The 26658-nt window shown below is 36.0% G+C and overlaps 1 protein-coding gene across 26 annotated transcripts in view; it reads left to right on the plus strand.

Annotated features, from left to right (window-relative positions):
• Positions 1 to 26658, plus strand: part of CAMK2D (calcium/calmodulin dependent protein kinase II delta) — a 304904-nt gene that overhangs the window by 247754 nt on the left and 30492 nt on the right. For 5 of the 26 annotated variants that reach the window (XM_047798669.1, XM_047798668.1, XM_047798663.1 and 2 more), the window contains exons 9-16: positions 1885 to 1979; positions 4319 to 4441; positions 4687 to 4770; positions 5212 to 5254; positions 8449 to 8486; positions 13168 to 13227; positions 15162 to 15203; positions 17583 to 17631. In XM_047798669.1, coding sequence (XP_047654625.1) covers positions 1885 to 1979; positions 4319 to 4441; positions 4687 to 4770; positions 5212 to 5254; positions 8449 to 8486; positions 13168 to 13227; positions 15162 to 15203; positions 17583 to 17631 — 534 coding nt within the window. Of the gene's footprint in view, positions 1 to 1884; positions 1980 to 4318; positions 4442 to 4686; positions 4771 to 5211; positions 5255 to 8448; positions 8487 to 9853; positions 9887 to 13167; positions 13228 to 15161; positions 15204 to 17582; positions 17632 to 26658 lie in introns of all 26 variants that reach the window. The other 21 variants (XM_047798686.1, XM_047798680.1, XM_047798687.1 and 18 more) reach the window with 7 other exon arrangements.

Raw genomic sequence — 26658 nt, forward strand, 5'->3', positions numbered from 1 at the left:
TCCTTGACAAAGTAAAGGTAAAGAGACAGACCGGCCTTGGCGAGGGAAAAAAGGGGACTAAAGCATGCCAAGCAACATTTCACCTGCCTTACTGACCTCTTCCAGGTGTCTCCAGGTAAGGGGACTCAGCAAAAGAAAAGCAGGCAGAGCGATGCCCTGGAGACTCTGGGCTTCCTGAGCCATTACCAGATGAAAAACCCAAGTGCACTGTACCTTTACACCCTGAAGTTGTGTTTCTCCACCCCTCAGCACACCTCCTCATTAGGTGCCTATGAAGAGTCCCATCTGAGCAGGAAAACATTTCTCTTTCCTGAATGCTGTTTTTCTTTTTCCTTTATTTTTTGGTAAATATTCCTGTATTCCTCTTTTTTTGTTGTTGTTTCTTTTAATGCTAGGTTAGTAGAGGCTTAACCGTAATGGAAACTGGAAGTCTAAGGGGGAGGTGAAGGGGAACTGATATCTCCCAAGATTAACCTTCACTTTTTAAAGAATTATTGTACATGTGATTTTTTTTTTTTTTTCCCTGTTCATACGTTTGTGCTGCCCATGGACTCTTGGCATATGTCAATAAAATTGGGGAAAAAAAGAAAAAAGAAAAGCAAGCAGGAACCATTGGAGAAATGGCAGACCTTCCTCCAGGACAATGGGCTAGAAAAGAAACTAATGGCCTTAAACAGTGTTTATAAAGTATTTCAAAAGTGGAGCAAGGGACATGTCATGATAAAGAAGACAATTCCAGGAGACATTTAGACCCCAGGTATGATTTCAGGGCAAGTTAAAAGACAGTGAAGGCAAGGAGTTCCCGTCGTGGCGCAGTGGTTAACGAATCCGACTAGGAACCATGAGGTTGCGGGTTCGGTCCCTACCCTTGCTCAGTGGGTTAATGAGCTGTGGTGTAGGTTGCAGACGCGGCTCGGATCCCGCGTTGCTGTGGCTCTGGCGTAGGCTGGTGGCTACAGCTCCGATTCAACCCCTAGCCTGGGAACCTCCATATGCCGCGGGAGTGGCCCAAGAAATAGCAACAACAACAACAAAAAAGACAAAAAAAAAAAGACAGTGAAGGCAAAAACTTTTTTTTTAATTAATTTATTTTTTAATTACTCAAAATTTCATTACATTTACAGTTGTACAACAATCATCACAACCAAAAAAAATTTTTTTTAGCTTAAATTAGACATTGGTTAAATTAATTGGTGAGTAATCACATTGATAAAAACGACATGAAGTTGTATTTAAGCTGAGCATTTAATTCTTTGAATTTTCTATACAATTTCATCCTCCTTGTCCTTTTCCCTCTTGGTGTAACATATCCTCTTCTGTAGTACCACACTCTTAGCTGTTGTATTGAAAAACTCTGTTTTTGAAGACTAGGATCATTAAAGAGAAAAGGATTTTCATCTCCTTGTGTGCGATTCTCACTCCCAGGGACTCTGGCTATTTAGAGCATGAATTTATAACCAGGGCGCCATCGCTCCACAAAATGTCCTAATTAGCAGCAGAATGACTAAGGCAGTCAGTAAGAACTGGTTATGTTTTGAAATGTCAACCTACAAAGTGATTCAGATCACATGGTATCTAGACAGATGCAGAGGCAGAGTTCAGGGGGGCCAGATGTGTCATCCACAGCACAGGTGCGCGGCATCTTTGGAATCCCGAGGTGCGTGTGTTGGACTGGCCTATCATCAGAGCACTTGGGCATAGGAGGAACAGGATTCATCCCCCACAGAGCACTTCAGAGGAGATCAGAACATGTCTCTCTGGAGTTCCCCAACCATCCACTTCTCTCTGTCTGAACTGGTGCGGCTTATCCTTGTGGACCTGCCACATTGCACCCAGTGTTGTCTCTGTGACTTAACATTATGCTAATATGCTCATTCCCTCCAGGAGTCATTCTCTACATTCTGCTGGTTGGATACCCACCCTTCTGGGATGAAGACCAACACCGACTCTATCAGCAGATCAAGGCTGGAGCTTATGATGTATGTAATAAATGTTTTATTTATTTAGATTGCTTTAGATGAGGGTTTGTGTGTTTGTTTATTGACCAAGAACTAGAATTTTTTCATTGCTATTTTAACCACAATTTGCAGTTATGTTCCTTATTAACTTCCTTTCTTTTAGGGCAAGGGAGATAAAGAATAAGAAATGCAGTGTATATGTTCAGTTTCTATTTACTTTTAGCTTACTATCTCCTAAGATTGAAAGGAAAACAATTTGAAGTCTCTAAGGAAGGACCTTGCTTGTCAAAACCTTTGGCTCTTCATTCATTTAAAACATACAAAAAATTAAGATTTTTGTGTTAGAAATGATTACTACCTGTTTAGCTGAATTGTGTTTTCAAATGCTTATCATAGCAATACTTGGCAATGATCAGTGTACTGAATAAAACATTGTTTCATTATGTCAGTTTTGACTGCTTTTGTTTTGTTTACCCAGTGGGCTTCTGTGAAAGCTTTCATTTGGTTTCATGATTGAAAAACAATTGAAAATCATGATTCCAATACATTTCAGTTACAGTTAGAATATTTGAAAGTAGGCACATGAGTTAAATTCTTTATCTAAATAGTAAGGTCTTATCTAAGTTTCCTTTGTGGCTTAACTTTGTGCTCTTTGGTGTAATTTTCTCTCCTTTGACCAAATATGTCTATCAATATGACTTTCCACCTCCTCTGGTTTTACCTCATACAGCCCTCTGGAGGTGAGAATACCAGGCCTGGAGATGCCTTTCCTATGTAGTAACTGTGAGCTGACTAAGTGGTAGGCAACATTAGGTCCACCTTCTGAGCACAAGTTCAAAGCTCAGTGCCAAAGTGACAGAAGTTAAATGAGAAGTCGTATTATATTGTATCGGTCTAATGAACTCCCTAATGCATTTCTGACTCAATGTCATATTGAGATGGATGTGTGTACCACAGGTATTTACAATCTTTTCATTTGAAAGCATACCTTTCTAGCCAGACTAATAATAATTCAAGCAAATAATGATTTACTTGGCCAACCCACTTCATTCACCGTCTTTACAGACTAGAACTACGCATCCCTACAGAGAGACCTCACTCTGTAATGCGCTGCTTGGTGAATGTGAAGAAACTTCCACTTTTGCGAAAGTTAGAAAAATAAGAAAAGGGCCTGGGCCACCTTACTTCAGATTGAACCCAGCCCTCCAGTTGCCATCAGATCTGTGCAGCATGTGAAAGCAGACTTGAGTGTTTCTTCGGTAGTTCCTGGTGTTTAGCACGTTTTTACACTGCCCAAAATAAACTTCTACGATTAAAATGACAATTATTAAACTGGAAAAATTTGCATGTATTAAAGTGCCAATGTCATTTTTCTTCTGTTTCATTTTGCCAGTGGGTCACAAAGTGCCCATTTTATAACTACTAAAAGTTAACTAACCTAAGTCCATGACACAGTGACAATGGCTTTTTTCCAAGATGGTCTCTAAAAATTCATGAATTGGGAAAATAACCTGATATCCTGTTTAGAAACAAGATATATTTGTGATATATATTTTTCTTAACCCATCAAGGATAGTATTTCTACTAAATATGCTTATTATATGAAAGTGAGGTTACATAATTATCAATAAAAATTTACAGAAATTTAGAATAAATCACTTTATTATATTATTACTATACAAATGGATTACTAATAGAAGTTACGAGAATTGGTTACTTTCATAAACTTTGGTGAGATTTGTAATTAAGTCAATTAACCTTTTTGAAGTACAAAAATGAAATCCTGCAGAGGCTCTTGTGGCCTCAAATTTCTTCTCCCTGCTGCACTCCAAGTAGCAACAACTAATAGGTCAGTTTGGCAACAGGAATTGAAGCTATCTTAATATCTCTGCTATTACTGCTTGTGAGTTGTGGAAGGAGTACGTCATTTTGAACCTTGGCATGATAGCATCGTGATGTGACAACTTCTCAACTTTATTGACTTTAGCAAAATTGCGTAAATAATTATGAGATAGATTGCATAAAATTGAACTTTCAGATCAAAGCAAAAATGCTCTGAGAGGATGAGAATATTGAGTTTGTTTTTCTAAATTTTAAAATGTATCAGTTATAATGTGGCATTTAGCATATATATTTTTCCTTTGTCAGTTACACTCAATATCTTAGTATATAGATATATACATGGAGAGGGGTATATACTTATCTAAATCAATTTTTCTATATGTAGAGACAATATAACATACAAAAAGCAAATTTATAAAGAAATTCATTACTTAAGGAAATGCTTAGTGGTTTTGACTCTTCCCTATTCCACTGAGTATGTCTATTTTTTAACTCTTTATACACTTATATTTTTAAAGTTTCCATCACCAGAATGGGACACAGTGACTCCTGAAGCCAAAGACCTCATCAATAAAATGCTTACTATCAACCCCGCCAAGCGTATCACAGCCTCAGAGGCACTGAAGCACCCATGGATCTGTGTAAGTGACAGTTCTCCAGAGACCTCAGAAGCTAAAATGAAAATGTTCTCCTTTAAGATATTTTTACAAATAGTCTTAGCAAAACCAGTCTTTCATGACTAGGAACTCTTACAAGTTGAATACTTACAAGTTTATCAGCTGGGTGCAGGCACCATTAATAAAAAAAAGTTGATGAAGGTGAGAATACTATTGTGCCTAATATCTTTTAAACATCCTCAATCAAGTTTGTGTTTCTCCTCTTCCAGCAACGTTCTACTGTTGCTTCCATGATGCACAGACAGGAGACTGTAGACTGCTTGAAGAAATTCAATGCCAGAAGAAAACTAAAGGTAAGAAATGTTACCTTTGTGTGAGGAGGAAGATTTGGCAGAGTGAGCAGTGAGATTCTGTGTGAGGAAATGACTCTTAGCAAAGGCTTCTAAATGTGTAAGCCTCAATACTTTTCTCCTTCTGGGTCTTGGGTAAATGGAATATACACTAGAATTAAAGCTACAATGAAGAGCTAGGATCTCTGTGATAATGGGTTCTGCGGTCCCTCTCTTGAATGGAAACTAGCTGTGCAAATGGATTATCGGAATCTGGCCGCATACATGAGGGTGGTCCCAGCATCACAAGAAACTTAGGCCTGCCCCTCTCAGGAGACCAAATACCAAAAACCAAAATCCCCTGACTGAATGTGAGGCTAGGAGATGTGTTACCCAAACTGCTTATTTGTTAGGTCAAAGATTTGCAAAGGCAGCATTAATCTTGTATTCTTATTGCTCTGACAGGGTGCCATCTTGACAACTATGCTGGCTACGAGGAATTTTTCAGGTACATGTGTAAAGAACTCTGCTCTCCTCTCTAGTAGACCTTATGGAATTTAATTTTTTAAAATTTAATAATTAGACATCGATGTTCAGGGATGGCAAATATGTGGCATGGGTTTCCTCCATACTGGGGGCTGCCAGGAGGCTTTTCCCTGGGTGCTATCTCTCAGAGGCATTAGGCACGTGACCACACTCCTCCCAGGGGCACCCAAACGACCCCACCCACTGGTGCAGGACCTGAAACCCTCTGTCATCCCTGCTGTGGTGCAGTTTGGAGCTATGTACTCCTCCGACTTGGAGCTCAGGATTTGCAACATAAAATTAATTGATATCTCCTAAAGTAATAACTATGAATAGTTTCTTTTTTGTCTCATTCTCTTAAGGAATCCCAATAAGCAAGATTTTTAGAAGAAGACCCTTAGAGGAACCCAGTTCTCTTAGGCCCAAGTTTTTTGAAAGATACTGTAGTATCTTGGCATGCTATAAGAATGATTACAACTTTTCAAGGTATCTAAACTCGAGAATTTACAGAGAATGTACGCCACAGTAATAAACATTCCTTGAAATGATTTCTTGGCAAAAGTAAGTTTGTTAAATAATGAGCTGAAAGAAGCTAAACTCTTTCTTTATTGTAGGAACAACTCTCCACAGTCAACATAAAGTATATACTATCTCCAAAAATTGAGTTTTGGAGCCCCCTTCTTTGATAGGTTACCTCAAAGGATCAGATTTGCAAAAATAAAATTTTGGTAAAAGCTGATTAATCTTATATCTGGGGAGGGACTGAAGCATTGAGACAGTAGCATTGGTAAACTTACTGTTTGGCTGGTTAGACTTGGAACAATTGTCAGACAACTGTGCCAGAAATAGTCATCTGAAGCATCAAATTATCCAGCTGTGTCTTAAGTTCTTGATTCCTGCTACATGCTGTAGTGATATCAGGTGATGATCTGTATCATTATCAAATGTTCTACCAACGTCTCAACCAGTTTTTTTAAATGGTCCTCTCTAATCCCCCATTGTATATAATGTGAAATCATAGGAGGTTTTCCAAAGGCTTCCACTGACCTGTTAAACAACAACAATAATAATACAATGAATAATGCTACAAATTGAGGCACTGGGTTAGTCAGTTGTATGTATTTTGTCCAATTTGTGTGGTATAGTAGAAGCTTTGTCGAGTTACCTGTTTTATGAACAGTCGATCAATATAGTTGTCATTTATATGGGTGAGTTCAATGTCATCTCATTAAATATCAACTAATATATACTATATGAAATAAATTAATATTTCACTGTGGCCCAATAGCGAATCACTAAAAGGTAGGATGACTTATATATTGTTAATGACAAACTAACTTGAAAAAAAATCTTCAGAATTAAGGTTATATATTTTGATAAATTCTTAAATACACTTTTAGACATAAATTGGGCCTTGATTAATATATGCACCCATGTATAGAAGCTTTTTGTTTACCTCACATTTTCCTTTCCATCATCACGTAAACTAAAAACTCATGACTAATATGTGGATTTGATATTGTTTCTGAATGTTTTAGCATGAAAAGCAAACTATTTTTTAATCCATCACTTCAAAACCAACTGAATAACATTAGACTCAGTTACATCTTGTAGTTGATGTTGCATTTTAGTTTTGAGTATTCATTCTGTTTCATTGCCAAACATGCTCTTTAAAGTAATTTGTCCATGAGTATATGGTTATAAAGTTGTTTTTATTTTTTCTTTTCTCCCTTTATGTGGAATGTATTTCTTGTGAGGTAAGGTGAATAGTAACCAAAAGGGACATTTCTGCATCTCCCAGGCCAAATCCCTGCTTACCCCAAATCATGTCTTCTCTCTGCTTGCTATTGCAATTCCAATGATTCTGAGTTTGCTTTCTAACCTATTAACTGCCACAGGATTTACTTAATATGGCTTTTTAGCTCCAGGCACACAGTATTATAGCTAAGGCTACTATTTCTTACAGTCTCATTAATAAAAATTAATAGCTTTGTTGCTAAATGCTAAATAAAATTAACATTTTTCTATCTTTTAAATAAATTTAAAATGATATCAAAATGATGGCCCAAATCAAATGGATGTCAGGAAATTACATGTTCATGCAGTTCTATTGTAGCTAGATATTTCCATTTCAGTTGCCAAATTCTATTCTGATATATTTAACTATATATATATATATATATATATATATATATATATATATATATAGTGTGTCTTTTTGTCCTACATATGTGTGAATGTTCTACACCTGATCTACTAATTGTCATTGACAGTTATGTAATCTTTTCACATATGTACTCATTCATAAGTATATTTTTTGAAAGGACAACTTCACTTCTTAATATACTCAAGGAATTTAGTAACAGAAGAAATGCTAAAAGCTCCCCTCCAAAAACAATTGTCTCATATAAGACCATGTACTTTAGATCTCTGATTTAGTTGAAGATAATTTTGTTTTCTATCTCACCCCACATTTTATGATTTTTAATTTTTCAGTGTAAAAGGCTTTTGTTTATGAAGCCTTTCTCTTCTGATTTTGAAGTATAATAGAATACCTAATACCTTTTTTAAAGGTCATATGCTAAGCATTTTTTAACTTTGCCCTAGGTCAGTAGTATACCATTTCGTTTTAAATATAACTATTAATATTTTTTTGTAAAGCCAAAATAATCTGATTTCAAATATTAAGCATGTTATTTAGCCAGAGCACATTTTCACAAATGAGTTTTAAACTTCTAGGAAGAGGGACTCAAGTGGTAGAACTGACATGGTCACCATTCTTGTGGTGTAAATGAACATGTAATACAGTCTGTAAGCTGATGTCTGAAGACTGAAATCAACTTTCTGGATTACAGAAGCATAGTCCAGTTAAAGTTCCAGTATCCTTTTCACAACCAACAGTGAAGTAAAGCCCAATAATATAACTGGCAAAGTGTCCAATTATATTCAATGAACTAAATAAGAATTTAGTTCTAAATTTGATGTGGCAAGACCAAGAAAAGCGATACTGTACTTCAATGTCCTGTAAGCTCACGCTCATCAATGTGACCTTGATAATTTGGCATATGTTGCCCATAACTCAGTAAAGATGGTAGAAGGAAATAATAGTCTGTTTTGTTGCCTGGCTATGCGTTTCAATGGATAACTCGCTAAACTGATTTTACTCTCATTCTGCAGCAGCCAAGAGTTTGTTGAAGAAACCCGATGGAGTGAAGGTAAGTTAAACAGGCACTTCTAAACTCATTTCTGACTTTGAAATGCTGGATCATTTTCTAAATGTTAAATAATAGAAGTTCCAAGTCATTGCAGCTTATACATTGTATAGTTCCTGATAAAGGATGCAGATTGAAGTAGAAAATAATTTAAGATACAAAAGAAACTAATATAATAAGAAAAGCTGCATTTTTTCTATTTTTTTATACATTAAATAATCATGACAAAAGAATGCTTTATATGGAAACTGAATGTCTAAATCCTCTCTACTACAGCCTCAAACAGATGTGGTGACTTGAAAAATCTACAAAAACCAAATGGTTTTCCACATAGTTATGCCGTGTTCTAAAAGCTGCTGAAATGTATAGTCTGAAAAAAAAAATCAAGGCATTGAATCTAGGAAATCGAACCTCAAATGACTATAATTCTGTGCCTGGGCAGTTTTTATAAAGATCTTAATTGTTTTTGTTCTGTCATAAGGTATTGTGGCAGACTTAACATAAATATACCGAACAAATATTAGAAAAATTTTCCAAGAAAGATAACGGTAGACTATTTTGACTTTCTTGGGTTTCTAAACAAAATAATACAACTTATTTTCTTTGTTTCATGGGAATTTACTTTTGATGGATGATAACTTTATACTTGCGTTATGTTTGTTATCTTTGCAGCGTATTGCCTCAGTGTTTTCTTTCTTTAATCCTTTTCTTTCTCTTCTAATGGCAGACGCTTACATTCCTCATGAACACTTCAGCATTCTTGGGAATTAATTAATTTTCTAACATTTGAACTTGACCCAAGGTCAAGTGGTCAGTTCATTTTGAATATATAACACAGAAAATCATCTGTCACTCCTTATGTCCATGCCCAGTCATTTCTTCAGCACCTGTGTGTGATTTGGGAATTTCCAGAGCTATGGTGACCATGCATTTGTGTTTCCTCTTAGGATGGCATTTACCTCTTACTAATTCCTCTCCTCAGTCTTTAACAATTCCTTCCTTCAGCTTAGTTTATTCAGTTTAAGTTTCAGTAATGAATGTCGATGTCTGCTCTTTTCCTAATGGTACATTGGTGGAAATGTGATACTTAAAATTTTCCAAATGTTTCCTTCTCCTGTGTTTTTATATATATATATATATATATATATATATATTGTTCAGTGATGCAGAGCTCACAGTTTCTATTGAGATATTTATTTTCACTTGTATCTTCACGTAGAAAAAAAACTTTTCCCGAACTTTTTTCTTCTAGTGAACTTATAGTTCCTCTCTAAAGACAAAATAATTCTGTGCTCCATGCTTTGATACCATAAAAATTCAACCGGTCATATTTTTTTTTCTTTTCCTTTCTCTTTGACTGGTCACTTCAGAAAAGGAAGTCCAGTTCGAGTGTTCAGATGATGGTGAGGATCTCTATCTGCCAGATTTCTCCTCCTGTGAAATTCACACTTAGGAATAGAATAAGTCATATTTGCCTAAGTTAGTGTAAGTAGGGAAAGCATAGGACCATTACAGGTTACTGTTAAGTAATCGTCAAAACACAGTACCCATGTTCAAATTTTATTGTTTTCCATTTAAATGGAAAAGTTTACACCTTCATCCAGATGCTATTATAGGATCTTTTATCAGACAAAGTACAGTTTTCTCCCCCAACTGAAAGAGACCATGACATAATTAATGTTTGTAATTATTGTGAAAAGTGAAGAAATGCTATAGGATTATTTTTAAATGGTGATCATGATTATTAAAATAGGGGTGATTCTTAGTTCAGATAAACCATAATGCATCCACCATGGAGTTTTATAAATAGTGTGAAAGTGACCTTACAATGGACCCATCCTAGTTAAGCACCTCAGGAAGAATATTTATTAACCTCAAAACTGAATGAACTCAACACCTGAAAAATAGGAATATCTTGTCCATGCCTTGTAAGAATAACTCAGGGCATCATTTAAATATCTGGTTTCATTTACTTTTTTAAATAAAAGTATTCTTCTTCCATAATATAAAAGAACTACATTTCACAGACAAAAGTGCTAGAGCTCTTGGACATTTGAATGACAGCTGTGGTTGAGCCCATACCTAATATTTAACTCTTTATTTATTTATTTATTGTTCTTTAGGGCCACACCCAGGGCATATGGAAGTTCCCAGGCTAGAGGTGGAATCAGAGCTATAACCACGTGCCTATACCACAGCCACAGCTATGCTGGATCTGAGCGGCGCCTTCGATCTACACCACAGCTCATGGCAACACCAGATTCGTAATCCACTAAGCAAGGTCAGAGATCGAAACCGAATCGTCATGGATCCTAGTCGGGTTTGTTAACCACTGAGCCGTGCAGGGAACTCCCGATATTTAACTCTTTAAAAGGAAGTCCTGGAGTTCCCACTATGGAGCAGTGGGATCAGCAGCATCACCACAGACTCAGCACTGCTGCAGCTGTAGCTTAGATCTGATCCCTGGCCTGGGAACTCCATAAGCTGCGAGCCAGCCAAAAAAAAAGAAAAAGGAAGTGTTCCTAGCCTTTTAGCTAGACATTCTCCTATTGTTTTTAATTAGTTAATATTAAAAATATGTTCAAAAGATTTTCTACATTAAAAAAGATCATTAAGCTGATCTTCAACAAAAAGAGTTTTTAACTATATATTTAAACATGAGTAAAAGTGGTGGTTGGGGCACATATTCATTTAACTCATATTCACCAATGCCTGACAATAAAGGGTGGCTCATCCAGACAAAACAGCCTTGACTTGGAAGAGATGATGGTGTGTGTATGCTGCCTATCTGTGTGTGAACACGGGTGTGCGTATGTTCATGTGTGTGTGCTTGTGCAGATAAGTGTGCGTACATAGGTGTGTGCATGTGGGACACTGTCACTGAAGCAGTTCTTGGCAACCACATCTTAGGAAAATACCAAGTCGCATATTTCAAAACAGAAGATATCTCCGTGTATTCCTCTTCCATCCTTTGCATCCACTGATAATAACTGAAAGTAGCATGTTAAACACGTGTGCTTTAATCTTAAGTACATCTGATCATTTGATAACATGTCAGCTGTGTCTTGCCAAGCACTCTTCCTGAATAGGAAATTACTTGCGTGTGCATCCCTCCTTTTTCCCCAATATATTCCATACTAATGTAAATACTGAATTTTAGCTCCTTTTAAATAAATTCTATTATCTCTTATCTCTTTGGCTATAGCACAAATTTTTATGTTAAATTCTTTGCAATTTTGCAATTTTATTTAAAGAAAAAATTTAAACTATCTGCAAAAATATGGATTGATGATATAATATTTAAAGAGTTCTTCAGTAAAAGGCACCAGGCTTTCTCTCCTTTCCTGCATACCATAGAGCACAGTGTTTTGGCTCATTTAAATAACGCTGATACCAAATAATCACACAAATGGGAATGAATAGAAAAGCAAACTACTATTTACATACCCAAGTTAATTTTTTGAACCTTCTCTCTTCCTCTTGGAACTAGTTTCAGTATGAGCTATAGGTTTCAAATGTGAAGGGAAAGAATTCATGGAAAATACAAACAATTAAATTGGTGTAATTGCTTGTAAATATTCATCTTGTATTCATTTATTTTATGCAGGATGTTTTTCTCTTCAAGTCCTTAAGTACATATATACCAAAATTAAAGGATATACTTCTTTAGATAATAACATGTAAAGGAAATAACTAGATAATATAGTGCAAAAAAATGAATGTTTATATTTGTTTGATAACCACTATGTAAGTTGTCATGCATGAGTTTAAATGAATGGTGATTATTACTTTTCAGTCTTTGGTTCTTTATTACTCAAACTCAATTGTAGTTTCATGTTGCCAGTTGTCAACAAAGAGTCTTCTCTGTGGGACCATTGCCATACTTATTGACCCTCTGAGTTGTTTTCATAACAGTGGCTTCCATTGTGATAATGATCTTTCTTTAAGGTCAAAACCAATTATGTTAAAGCAAGGGAAGGGTATTACCAAATAAAGTCTTCAACAGTAGCCATAACACTTTGACAGAATACATAGTTTTGCTCTCAAACATTCGTGAACAATAAAATCATTTTGCATCCAGAATATAGTAGAGCTCAATTTGCCCATATACAATTGAAGATATATTTTTAAAGGCGATACAGACTTATCATTTTAAGAAATCTATTACAAAGCCTGCATTTCATCAGAAGACTTAAGGTTTTAACTGGATGCCTACTAAACAAAGTGATGATGGCTCCACAGAGAAAGACAGTCCATGTGTGACTTCAGGCTCAAGAATCAAATGAAAGAAGGAATGTATCCGTAACAGTGAACAATTGGAAGCTGGGAAACAGAATCCAACTTGAAGAGTATGAAAAGGTTTCTGTTGATTTCATACTCTGAAGCTTGATTTGAGCTCTGTTGAAGCAGCTCTTTGTCTGTGTGCTAAGGTAGCACAGCCAAAGCAGCCCAGTCTTTTTTATCATTCCGCTATCATAGGCATGGTCATAGCCTGGGTGTGACGGTTGGAGACTAGAATTGAGCATCATCCTGTCAGTCATCACAATGTCTTTCACGTTCAACATTCATCTTCAGTGGCTCTTTATTTTCGGGTCTGTTTCTTCGTGTAGACATGCTACGTGTGGATACATTGGCTACCAAGGGGTTTAAGGCGTCTCTGTTTCTATTTTCTGCATACCTACAGATAAACAACAAAGCCAACGTGGTAACCAGCCCCAAAGAAAATATTCCTACCCCAGCGCTGGTATACCTGGACTCTTTGTAACCCTTCTTAAGTTCTTTACTCTTTTTGTTGTTTCTCTCATTTGCTTTCACTATATAGATACATATATATTTTTTAATTTTTTTGGATTTTGTTCGTTTTTGCTTTCTAAGATATGAAAAACAGTTAATTTCTTTTTGTTAAGGTAGTTGTCAAGCAGTGTGTTTCTAACATGAAATGATCTCATTTTGTTGTTGACCATTGTACTGTTAGCTGTGGTCTCCGTAGTTGAAATTGCTGCATGCTGTCTTAGAAATACGATAGAATGTGCTTTCCTTGCTCTTAGCTCTTCTGATGGTAGCTCTAGATATGCAAACAATGGTTGGTTTCTTCCTTTCATGATGCAAATGTTGACCTCAAGGAGAGCTAAGGGGGTTATTGCTAGGCAAAAGTAAATGTAGACCTTATTCAGAGTTCCCTTTTCCTTCTTATTATAAGACAGTCGGGCTTTGAAAGAGCTCACTTTCTGAGATAAAGAGGCACTGGATAATTTAAAGCGTTTTGTTTGTTGTGTTTTAAATTAAATTATCACTGTTTCACGTTCATCCAAAGAATGAAATTGCACAGCACAGAGCTTTGAATTATCAATGGGAATCAGTTCTGTTTCTCTCAAATTCACACTATTAACAACTCAATCAGTTTAACACTTTGAAACCCCACTATGTTAAAATTCAAGATTTAAACACTAGCATTCCATACTCTTCATAATATTGTCCCCAGACTATCCCATGTTTGACATAATTTTCAGAAATGTTTCTGATGTTTTACAGTGGTCTGTGCTGTTAATTTCAAATGAATGGAAAATGTTAGCATATTGTTTCGCTAGAGTTCCCCAGAAGGCTCAATTTAAAAACACTTAGACACATCATGATTACAGGTTCCTTACTGGCAGAAAAACAATGTTGATCACACCTCTGGCCAGGGAAAGGAAGAAGGGAAGCAGTAAATATGCTGAGTGCTGCAGCATAAACTGTGGTAGAGATGGTGAGACACTTGAGTGGGGAGAGTACTTATGATCGAAGAACGTTCCGTGGGTTGCAGTAACTCTTGGTTGCCAAGACATCACGTAATGAAAGTGTCAAGCATGCCAATGATGTATGGACACTGAATCTTTTTACATCAGTTATTTGACTGCTGTTTTCCACTTGGAAATATTTCTTCAATTTTCTAGTAGAAAGCAAAGAAGAAATAATAGTTGCTTCATGGAAAAACACGACTTGACAAACAAATCTGGGTGTATGTATAGTGTATAAAACAGAAATTTCTTATATATATGAATTAACATGGAATTTAGCAGCAGTGTGTCTCAGATTATAGTGATTCTATGATTGATGCCAGAACCTTTTAAATATTTCTCAGAATTCCTTGTGGAATACATTCTTTGGGATATGCCTTTTTTGAGCATGATCCGATGATTCTAGATTTTCTAAGGGTGTTTATCTGTGTTTTATGACACCATAATCAATTCTCAAAGCAATACAGCTAAAAAAAAATATCTTCACAAAGAATTTGATATCTTCTCAGAGTCCTCAACACCAGTGCCCCTTGGCCAGTTTTCTATGGGACAGACATTAACTGGCTGCTTGTTAAAGAAGAAAGGAAAGCTCTTTGTGGTACAGGACTTGGTGAAACAGCAAGTGCCTCTTTAGCTCTCCAAACTTCAAAGCCTTGTCTGTATGCTGATCACGAATAAGGTCTTTTGCATGCTGCTGCTGGTATTGAGGTGCTATCTCATGGGCTCACCAGGGAGTTCTTTCATCAGAGATTTTGTCAGCTGCAACCTCTGGCAGTAGTTAACATCGCTTAAGCTCTTGTCACTATTTAGTTGTGTCAGCTGGCTCACTCTTTCCCTCACACTAGTTGAGAATGTACTTACCAATGCGAACTGTTTCTTTCTCTATTTTGTTCTCACTCAGGAGCCCCAAACTACTGTAATCCACAACCCTGATGGAAACAAGGTATTCAGAAAGAATCAACATCATCCTGCCTTAACAAGATTACACATCTCATCAAATATTCAGAGGAAAATTAATTCATTATCTCAAATTAGGAGAGAAAATCCTTACCCTTTGCTACCACACTTCCTTTTGGGCCTAATTTATCTGGAACTATACACATATTTCCCTCAAAGCAAAAAATGAATGACATCTGGAAAGAGAAGTGATTGATATACCACTAGTCACCAAAAGTCCGGTTAACAAGTCTTTATTTTGAGATGACTGATGACTGTGTATCTTAAGCAGTTCCATCTAGTTGTTTTTCTCCCCTCATGCCTATCTGTGCACATTGTACTTTAGATATGTTCTGCATGAAATTGTAGAATTTCTTGCTAGATCATTCTGCTGTCTTCAAAAAAATCAACTTGAGTTCATAGGTATTCGTTTAAATTTAATCTTGCTTTTGAGTTTTAGTTATTCTGTTGTCATAGTGTTTTGTTTTGTTGTTTTGTTTTTTGCTTTTTGTTTTTTTAATTCCCTGTCGTTGGTGGTGTTTTTGTTGTTTGGCATGAATTTGAGGAGAATCAGAGTTTCACTCCTTGTGAAATATGTTTGTTTTTGTTGAATTATATGCATTTCAGTAGCAGACATTCAACCGTGTATCCTGAAAGACTGATGTTTCTTTATCCATTGTAAATTGTTTGCACAGCACATTAACTAATAACAATACTTGTATACATATCTGTAGAATGAAAAGACAGTTTCTGAATGTATTCCATCTTTCAACTTTATCACTTCTCATCCATTATTGTATCTCTAAGAGGAGGTAAAAATACTTTAGATTTTTCTCAAATATGAAGTACAGTATAGTCTTACTTTTCCTTACTTTTATCAAGAGTGTTAAAGTTTTAGAAAACGCTTTTCCTCTGGTTTAACATTTAGATGTTCAATATTAAAATCATTAAAGAGACATGAAGTGTTATGTTCTTTAATATGAGATGTCTTTTATAGTCATGACACTTAAAATGTTCTAAGTCCCTAAAAGACCTGAGGTAGTCAGGAGTATCACACATGTGAACAATTATTTTCAATATCATTAGCAAGTGAAAGACCAAGAGTAGCAGCTGGAGTGGACACTTCGATAGTTCTAGCTATACCATTTGTAAGAGTTGTTGCATGATATATCTTGCTTACATGTCTTAGTTTCTTTTTACAGTGCATGGGTTTACCTTCATCTTGAGTTTAAATTTGAGCACTAGGTCACTTTAAGAAATGCATGAAGACCCTTTGCTTTGGTTTTGTGTGTGTGGAGACTCTGGATATAGCTTTAATTAGTCTGCCCCTTTGGCTTAAATATTATATAGGATACTTATATAAATTGATCCCTTTTTTGAATATTGAATGTCTAAAAGTATACTGATGTTTGCATCATTTTCCAGAATTTGGTTTTCATCAGTGAACACATAGCTGTTGATTGGAAATTTCCATTTTTTTTTTCGGCACTAGCCTTTAATCATTGCAAGTAGAAAATTGGGTCTTTCTTATGAATATTACTAAATTTCTTTGCTAGAAAATATTTTATTAATGGAAAAATGTATCAAACCATTTTGAGGAACGTATCTTTATACTGACAGTTATAGTGTATTTTTAAAGTGTGCTTATTAATCTGCAGCTTCATTTACAGTTTGTCTTTTTATTATAGGAGTAAGGTTCTTAACAATAACAGCCAGGTTTTAATTTTAAAATGAATGAAAAAAAATCTAATTTTCCTTGGGTAAATTATTTACATAATTCCATTGTGCTGGTCACAAACATGGAAATTCTTCTTAAAAGCACTTTCAGCATATCTCAGCTTGGTACCCCTAATCTCTTCATCAGATCATTCAGTGAAATGCTTTTTTCTTACAGCTGAGTCAGCAAATAGCTTATAAACTCAGTGCTCAGTTATTGATAATAGTGCCTTACACAAAGAAGGGGCTAATTTAATTACTAATTAGTTAAAAATAAAAATGATCTTTTTTAAGGTTCAAATTCATTAGGCTAATATATTCAGTTCCTCAGCAATACTTAGAGAAATCATGCCTTATGGGTACTCTTAACACACCACATCCTTACACAGCTCGTAAAGTAAGTTGCATACATCTGCTGCTCCTACACGTCACCTCTATTTATCATGCTTCAGGGATGAGGCAACCAGAGTACTCCCTTTGTGACATGTTTGCAGCATTTGGCATTTTATTTCTGTTAAAACCACTTAACGTATTTGTCCATTTGCATGTCAGCATATGCACACAGCCTGCTGAAGAATTTTGCATGATATATACATCACTCACCAATTTTTTGAGAGAGAGAAAAGTTAAGCTATTGTTTGCAACTTTAAAAGTGTTTTCTTCTCAACAGGAGTCAACTGAGAGTTCAAATACAACGATTGAGGATGAAGATGTGAAAGGTATGATTAAATCAGAAATAGAAAACCCCAACTCAGAGATGCATATATATTAGGGGAAAAAAAATTGTTTCAGATAACTAAAAAGTTTAGGAACTAGGCTTATTCTGAGACACAAAAATATGTTTCTTTTTATAAGGACATTATTGTTTTAATTATATGTACTGATTTTGTCCGTTTTTCTTCAGATTACAGTCTTTTCTCTGTCTTTAAACTGTAAACAGCATGTATACAAGCACATTGTGATTTTTAAACTAGTAACGACAGTTTGGGATCATAATATCACATGGTAATTTTGTCAGCCAAGAGGTAAATACAAAATGTATGCCTAGAAAACAACTTACATTCAAGAAGGGAGTTTAAAACTCCCTTTAAAAAACTTTTTAATAACCATTTTTTAAAACTTTCAATGGGCTCAAGTGGGTTTCAATGGAATTCTGCATTTGGCCGCCTTTTTAACCTCGATTTTTCATACACTTTGCTACTATGTTCTTGATCTCCAGTCATTTGCCTGGGTTATGTTAGCTCCATACATGAGTCATTGCCAGCATTTCTGCAAACATCTTAGCACTTTTGCACACACGTACTAAACACATACTTGCAAATACTTTTCCACTTTTTGGTCTCATGGCTGCTTTAAAAGTGTTCTTTTTGCTTCACTTGTTTTTATAATTATGTATTCTTAATTTGGTGTATGTAACTCAGTTTCTATAGGCCACTTAACTAGAAGCCATTCCAGAAGAAGAATGGGGGAAAGGAAAGAACTATTTGAGGAAAGGACGTACAAGACAAATTCAGAGAAATGATTCATCAGATAATTAAACATTATTCAGAAAGATTATCACCTAATAGTATCACACAGGCTTTAATTCTATAGGTGGCATTAGTAAGCTATAGCTTTGAAAACCTGCGTTCCTATTATAGAATAAAGAACCTGGAAATTCTCAGGTCAAGGAGACATATAGGCAATTTAGGAAATAAAATGGCTATAGACCAGAAGTTGCCAGTCACCTCTGCTGACTTCTTCCTCTTTGGTCAAATAGAACAGCTGACACTATTAAAGTGTGGTCTCGATTTATATTAGCGCACTGACCTAACTCTGCTAGAGTAGTCAGTCATTATTTTTTACAGTGTAAAGGTAGATAGCTGATTAGAGGGTTTTATTTAGTAGGGCTATTCATCTCCCTCTTGCTCCTGAGCTAAATTCTGAACTGAAGTAATTTTATGAATCATTGATGCCAGTCATATTAGATAAAGAGATTTTTTTTAACCAAATAAGCAGATGTGCCATTTAGTTTTCCCAGTGATTCAGAAAGCATCATCTTTATAAGTATTTTGGATTCATTAGCTCTTTCAGCCAAGCAAAATGTTTATGTAACTTTTACATTCTTCCTTGAGCAAGAATCAAAAAGAAGAAATAACTGTCCCTTACCCACTGGTAAGACTGAATCTTTAAATAACTGAATAAAATTAGGACAATACCAACACCTCACTGTTTGCAATTCATGCTCCAAAGAATATGTTTATTCTTAGGTGATCACGGCAGGGTTTTAATAAGTGATTTTTCTTACCTGAATTTGACTCTTCACCATTCTGTATGTTGGATTAGGATGATTGCCTTTAATTTATGTAAATGTCAATATATCAGCAGAGTCCCTGACAGTCTTGCCATATAGCTCATATGTATGCGGTAAAGTGAAATTAAAACAGTACTTCACAGAAAACAGTTCTTCTCTTCAAATCAAAATGATAGGAGTTTCATCCTGCCTCTGGGATTTCACAAATTGAGACAGTATTTGTCTTTATAGTTATGCCGAGTCTATACACACCAGATGAAATTAAGTGTACTGTTGAGATCAAAAGACATGTCCAGTTGATAACTGAGCCTGAAGTGCTTTCATTCATTTCCTTGAACTCCATGAATAAATGATTTAACTGTCTGCTTTCTGGCCTAGTGTGGGTGTGGCCAGAGTCATACATGACACTTTAGGCCCCCTTTGTCTTCTTGTTAAGACCCATACAGCCTTTTGGTGGTTAACCTTTTTTTAATACTGAATGATACGGGGAAACTTTAAGACTAGAAGACACTTTGAAAGATCACCCAGGCCATCATTCTGACTCTTAAGACAAATAGTACATAAAATTGTCATCAGTGTTTTTAATGTATTTATTATGGTGGTGATAGGCTTGTATGGGAATCTCTCCATTAATCAGTGTACTGTCTTTCAGAAAGACTCTAATATATTTACACATTTGAATGACTGTGCTCATTTCTCTTCACCTCAGAATTTGCTGTAGCTCTGAAAAGCTTGGTACAGAATGTGTTAGAACACAAAGTTACCCATATGTCTGACATCTAGGAACTCACAAAGACCAGTTGTATAGCCTGACCGAAACCATACCCTCACTGCAAAACTATATCCCATCCACCAAATTGGGTGTCTTTCTTCCACAGTACACTTCCCAACCTTATCTTTTCTGTATACAACCTTGTCATCAGGGTGAAACACCGCACTTTTAACAAATTCTTAAAGGTATATTCCCATAGCATGCTCCTCCATGCAGCCACATGCTGCACTCATGCTGCCAGTTGTCCCAGCTAACACTAGCACCTAGACCTGCATCGTTTCGTGGTGGTGTATGATCCCTTGAACACCATATCACATGCTTCCCGTGCCAATGTATCTACACATATACATTCTGTCCCATCCCTAGGACCAGCAGCAGGGGAAGATCCACTCCTCTCCACTGTAAAGAAACATAGGAGGGGAAACTAACACATCAAGGTGACCGAGCCAAAGGCAACAATGAGGTGGACCAAGAACAGAGTACCTTTTTATGGCCTCTTCTGGAGGAAAAGCAATTGTCAAAGGAGGAAGAAAGCAGAAGCTGTGGTAGTTTAAGGGTCCTTTCCGTTCAGTGGAACCTGGGGCACTAAAAGAGCTAGGATTTGGAGAAGACCCATGTTCCCTGAACTCTGCTCATTAGTTTCAATTCAAAATGCCCTTTGGCTTTCAAGAGGCTAATCTGTGTTACTTTTGTATCTAGGCTAGCTCAGTTCTCAGTTTCTTCATTCATTCAGGACCTATTTATTGAATGTCTGCTATTTGCCTGAGCTCCTCATCTTCTCTTTGTGACCTAGTCTTATTCAAGAGCTTTCAACAACTCAGTCAAAACATTTTACACAGAAAAAAATTCTTTGTGCTATAATTTTTAAGCCATTCATTTTAATACATACGAAGGAAATTTACTGAAAAAGTGAGACCCAAGAGAAGTGCATTTTGTATCTAAAAATCTTTTTATTTTCTTTTCTTAAAAACCTTCAGCATTTAGTTATAACCACAACATTTTCCTCTCAGTCATCCTCAGGGATTTATGTTGTTTTACAACTCTTCCTTGTGAAAAGCTTCTGGTCTGGTGTTTTTTCCTCCAAGATGGTATGCTGACTTCCTAGTGTTGACCTTGTGAGCAGCTTCCTAATTTTGTCCCATATTCAAAACCAAATATTATCTCTAACACTACGTCTGTATACTTAGCCTAATGGAGAGATGCTAATAGTTGAAAAAAAAAAAAATGAGTGTCTTAATGAAGCATAGTTATCACCATAGAAGCACTGTGATATTAACAGCCCATTATACACTTTTTTCAAAGAAGTTTTTCTTTTAGAAATTATCATGTTTTCAAAATAGGATTTTTAGGTCCAAAATTGTTGAAGTAGTCATTCCATTTTGAATATATTTTTAGTAGAAGAATTACATTCATTAATTTCAGGCATCACAGGAGAGTTGCATCAGTAGCCTTTCGTGAGTAGATGGCAGTGCCAACAGGACTGCCCTCCATTGGGTATGGGGGTGCCTAAAGCCAGTGGAATATAGCAGCAGTCCTTTCTGAACTGTATACATGTGAAGACTATCCTTTGGTTTGTGGCTGTAGCCACGGTTTGCAGGGCCTGTTGCTGTGTGCCACAATGCCTCTCCACCTCCTAGCCTGCCCGGGACCATTGCTCAGAGCCAGCTCCTTCTTCCTGACGGATGTGCATCTGTTTGGTCCACCCGCTGCTCTTTCCCAGAATGCCAGAGCTGTGCAACACCTGTCCAAGTTGGGCTCCTTGTGCCCTTAAGTGATCTGTCTTTCATCCTGCTTCCGGCATCTCCCTTCAGCTCACCATTCAGCAAATTCTTGGATCTCTTGCTGCATTTCATCTTTCTTACAGGTCTAAGCCCATGGAGCTCTATACAGCGAGCAGAAATGTATTGCTGAGACTGGCTGTGTGTGGGGACTTAATACTTGTTTATCCTCTTCTTCCTTTTGCTGACAAGTAGGTGACCGGTAATGAAGCTACATAGAATGTTTGCATAAGGCCTGCTTTAAGGGCACAGGTGTTGACAGCCTTATGTCTTAAGTGGGGCCTGGTATGTGATGACACCTGGATATGAGAGTTGCAGCTAATCTACAGAATCACTTGATTAATGAGCTTTGTGTATGTGTCTTTTGTAAATCTGGACATTCGTGGATAGTGTGATGACTAAATACTCAGATTTAACTGTTCAGTGCAAATCTTCGTGTCTGTGTAGGCTTCCCTGGGCAAAGGGCCACTTGATGCCAGTCTTCTTCACGTCTTCATGCCGTCTGTAACTCAGCACTTGTCTGGCATGCATTTCTTACTTCAAGAGGGTCTATACATCAAAAGAAGCTCCTGGATATTTAAGGACTTTTGATAATATGTTCATTCCTTTAGGTTTTAGGAGACCTGTGGTATAGTGTAGAGTAACTTCTTTTAGGTTTCTAATTCAAACTTAAATTTTCTTCTTTTTTTTTTTTTTTTGTCTTTTGTCTTTTTAGGGCTGTACCTGTGGCATATGGAGGTTCCCAGGCTAGGTGTCGAATCGGAGCTACAGCTGCCGGCCTACATCACAGCCACAGCAACACCAGATCCAAGCTGTGTCTGTGACCTACAGCACAGCTCATGGCAACTCTGGATCCTTAACCCACTGAGCGAGGCCAGGGATCGAACCCTCATCCTCATGGTTCCTAGTCGGATTCATTTCCACTGCACCTTGATGGGAACTCCCCAAACTCCAATTTTTAAAAAGGTTTATTTACAAAAATTCTGTTCTGTATGTGTGTGTCTACCTGTGGACCTTTTAACTTTTAAATCAGGACCAGTAACTTATAGGACTGATGCACAATTCATTCTACTCTTCCACCAACGTAAAGTCACTTCATTTTCTCTTTTCTTATTCACGTTCCTTTATTTTACCCCCCACACTCACTTTTTCTCTTTACTCTTTGCCTGCTACAAGATTGATTCGAATCTTCAGTTTGTAAGTGATAGCCTCAGACTTGTTTAACCCTGCTGGCAAAATATGGTGTCAAAACTCTTGACAACCCCAGCTTAGAAATCGCAACAAAGCAAATGAAAACAACTAACAAAAACATGTAGCTACCCTTTTATCATTAGAAAAACATAGGTTCATTCTAAGTTAGTACCCTTTCTCAGTTTAAAGTTTCCAAGAGAAAATTCTTTTAGCAAACTTGCAAACATTTGTATGCACTTTCAGAAAATTCCATAGGAAAATAATGTAGCATTATTTATTAAGTACTGCTTAAATTTTAAAAGCATGTATAAGATTCTTGCCATCAGTTTCTAAATCTTGATTAAGCTACCAGATTTTTTACTTTGAGTTTATTTTAAAACCTCAGAGTTTAAAAATCTTACATTTACTATCCATAGATATTAGTTTATGTGGAAGTTAATACGGAGGTAATCAGACTTAGAATTTATATAATTAGAGAGTTCCCATTGTGGCTAAGCAGGTTACAACAAACCCAATTAGTATCCATGAGGATTTGGGTTCAATCCCTGGTCTTGCTCAGTGGGTTAAGGATCCACCATTGCTGTGAGATGTGATGTAGGTTGCAGACGTGTCTTGGATCCTGCCTTGCTGTGGCTGTGGCATAGTCTGGCAGCTGCAGCTCCAATTCGATCCCCAGGTGTGGCCCTAAAAAGCAAAAAAAAAAAAAAAAAAGATAAAAAATTTATATAATCAAATATTTCATGGTCAATAAGATCTAATTTACATTATAATATAGTTATGTACATTGACTATGACTTTTTATGTATCTGTTTTTTAATAAGCTGTTAAATTTAACATTATGTGCACATTTTTAAAATATTTTATTTCCTATCTCCTTTATCTTTTCATATTTAACTTTTTTTTTTTTCTTAACTGATACAAAAAAATATTAGCGAGGATCTGATTGGAATCTGAAGCTACACTCTGTTTCTAGTTCCAGCTTTTATTCAGGTTGCTTTAAGCAAGTTGCATAAGTTTGTGGCTCAGGTTTCCCCAGGTTACAAAGTTTATATAATGAAATCAATAATACAGAGTTGCAGGATTTTTTTCCCTATCCCACTTGAATGCAATACTATTAATAGATTGTTATACGGTCTCATATTTTTAAAGTATGTGCAATCATACATCATAATATATAATAAACTAATATATGTTAATAACATAAACAATTCAAAATATAGAAAGGCATTTCGTCCAAAGTTGAATTAAATCACTGGAATCGCAGGAATAAATCACTGCAGTTTTAGGAAATGTTATTACAGTGGGAAAAAACTGGTGTCTGCTAACCTGTAAATCCAAAATTATTATAGTACTAATGAACTATAAAATGAGTACTTTTAACTACATTCTAGTAAAAATTATTATAGGGCTGTATTTCATGTTTTTAAAGTATTTACCATGTAAAATTACTTTAACTTAATAGCTAGAATTACTATTGGACTTCATGCATTTCTATGCAGAAGTTAAATCATAATTGTTTTCATCAACTATGAACTTATAATTCTGAAATTATTTTTTAGAATAAAATAATAACTTTAGTGAATACCATGTACTTTGCTGAGTTTGTATTATTTTCTACCAATTGAACATATCTAGAAATTTTGTGCAATTATACGTTTGTATCTTTTAGCAATTCTTCTTGTCAGTAAAGCAGCCCTTTTTTTCTGGTATGGATTTCTGCAGTATAATTCCTTTAACTTGCTCAGGAGAAACTAAGTCAAAAATAGTCAAAGAAGTAAATCTTAGTCATGTGCATTTTTAATCCATTTGCTAGATTACAAGCCATTCCATTTCAGATCAGTATGTTAAATGGAGAATTCAAATAGCACAAGGAGAAGCAGAGAAAGCATTCCTAAATGAAGGCGCTTAATAAAAGAGACTATCTAGAAGAAAAGGATTTTTATCATTTATTTGCATTTGGAATAGTATTTTCATTTTTCAGTTTAGTGCAACAAATAATCCAGGAGTACCTACAGTGTAAAGTGCACTAGGTAGGCACTTGCCACACTTCTTGCTCTTATGAGCAAGTCAAGAAAAGATAAAGGTGATTTTGCATGATAATGTTCCTTCTTTGTTTCTGGCTAATATCCAGATAATTCTAAAACAAGGAATAATATGTCCATTGAAAAATAAACATAAGGACATGGCTAAAAATAGTCATATGTGAGCAAATACAGAAATTTTCATATGCATGTAACACATGCAATTCCTAACGAAGAGACCTCTATTTGAAAAATCCGGATTTGTTCAGTTTTTTCAAAAAAGATCATTGAGCACATACTATACTGGATATGATAGACTAGGCTAAGTTTCAGTCATATAGAACACTAAGGAAATTTTTCTGCTGGTACATTTTCCCATTCAGCTGTTTTTGCTTTAAAATTTTATTCTATGTTAAAGAAAATTTCTTCCAAGGTACATGGATAAAATGTTTGTCCTTAACACTTAATGCATCAGGTAGTTTATATTTTCTTTCTTTCGGTCTGTCTGTCTTTCTTTTGCTCTGTAATAGTGTAACATTTCTCCCTTGGTCAGTGTCATTAAGCAGAATGTGCCAGTCCATCATATGAAAAAGTAATGTCATGTTTGGTACATAAAGTCAGTTTTTGTTATAGGTATTGCTATTTTTTGTCTCCTCAGTTTTGCTTATGCATCTAGTCTTATCAGCAAAGTCTTCTGGTTCTCCCTTCAAAATACACACAATTTTTTTTAATTGACTACTGCTCACTAACTCTTCTTTCGTCACCCTGGTCCAAAATACCATCATCATTTGCTTGTATTATAGACATGACTTCTTAGCCAGTCTGCCTACTTTGGCATTACCTGCCTATCTACTCACAGCACAGAAGTCAGAGTGATGCTTTTAGAACAGATCAGATCATGCTTTGTTTCTGCTCTGTATGGTCCGTGGCTGTCAACCATTAGAATGGATTATAAAGCCTTCAGGGATCAGGACCTCTTCCAGCCATACTTTCGTTTCCTATGACTTCATCGCCTGTTATATGTCTCAGGAACTCTACCCTGACACTTATCATATCAAGCAGGTTGCTGCCTCAGGGCCTTTGTACTTGCCAGTCCCTGCCTGATATGTCCTGATACAAATTCCAGGTGCCTGCTGCCTCTTCTCTTTTTCAGTCTCTGATCAAATATTATCCTCTCAGATCTCCCTTGACGACCCTATTTTAAATTGTTCTCCTCCAAATCAAGCCTTCCCATTTTCCTTCTCTGCTTTATTTTTCTCCTAGTATTTATCATTATCTGAAATATGGATTTTACTTATTTGCTTACTGTCTCTCCTCTCCCTACTAGAATATAAGTTTTTTCAGGGAAGAGGTTTTTATCTGTTTTGTCTACATCTATATCCACAGTAACTAGACCAGCATTTGGCAATAGTAGGAATAATAAGTATTTAATTGATGGAAGAAGAAAGTATGAGGGAAATTGATCATGTCATGTCCTAACAGCCCTAAAATGACTGGAATTCTTTAAAAGTTATGATCATATCCCAACTTTTTATCTTCATGGGTTTTTCTCCACGTGTTCCCTGCCCCACCCCTACCCATAATGTAGGAGCTAAAAATACAGGAAATGAACATTTTTAAAGTAAGTCACAGGATCCTCTTTCCTGTTTGGAAGGCGTGTGTGTGTTGGTGTCAAACATAGTAGGTTTGAA

The sequence above is a fragment of the Phacochoerus africanus genome, chromosome 10 (genome assembly GCF_016906955.1).
Source record: "Phacochoerus africanus isolate WHEZ1 chromosome 10, ROS_Pafr_v1, whole genome shotgun sequence".
NCBI lineage: Eukaryota > Metazoa > Chordata > Mammalia > Artiodactyla > Suidae > Phacochoerus > Phacochoerus africanus.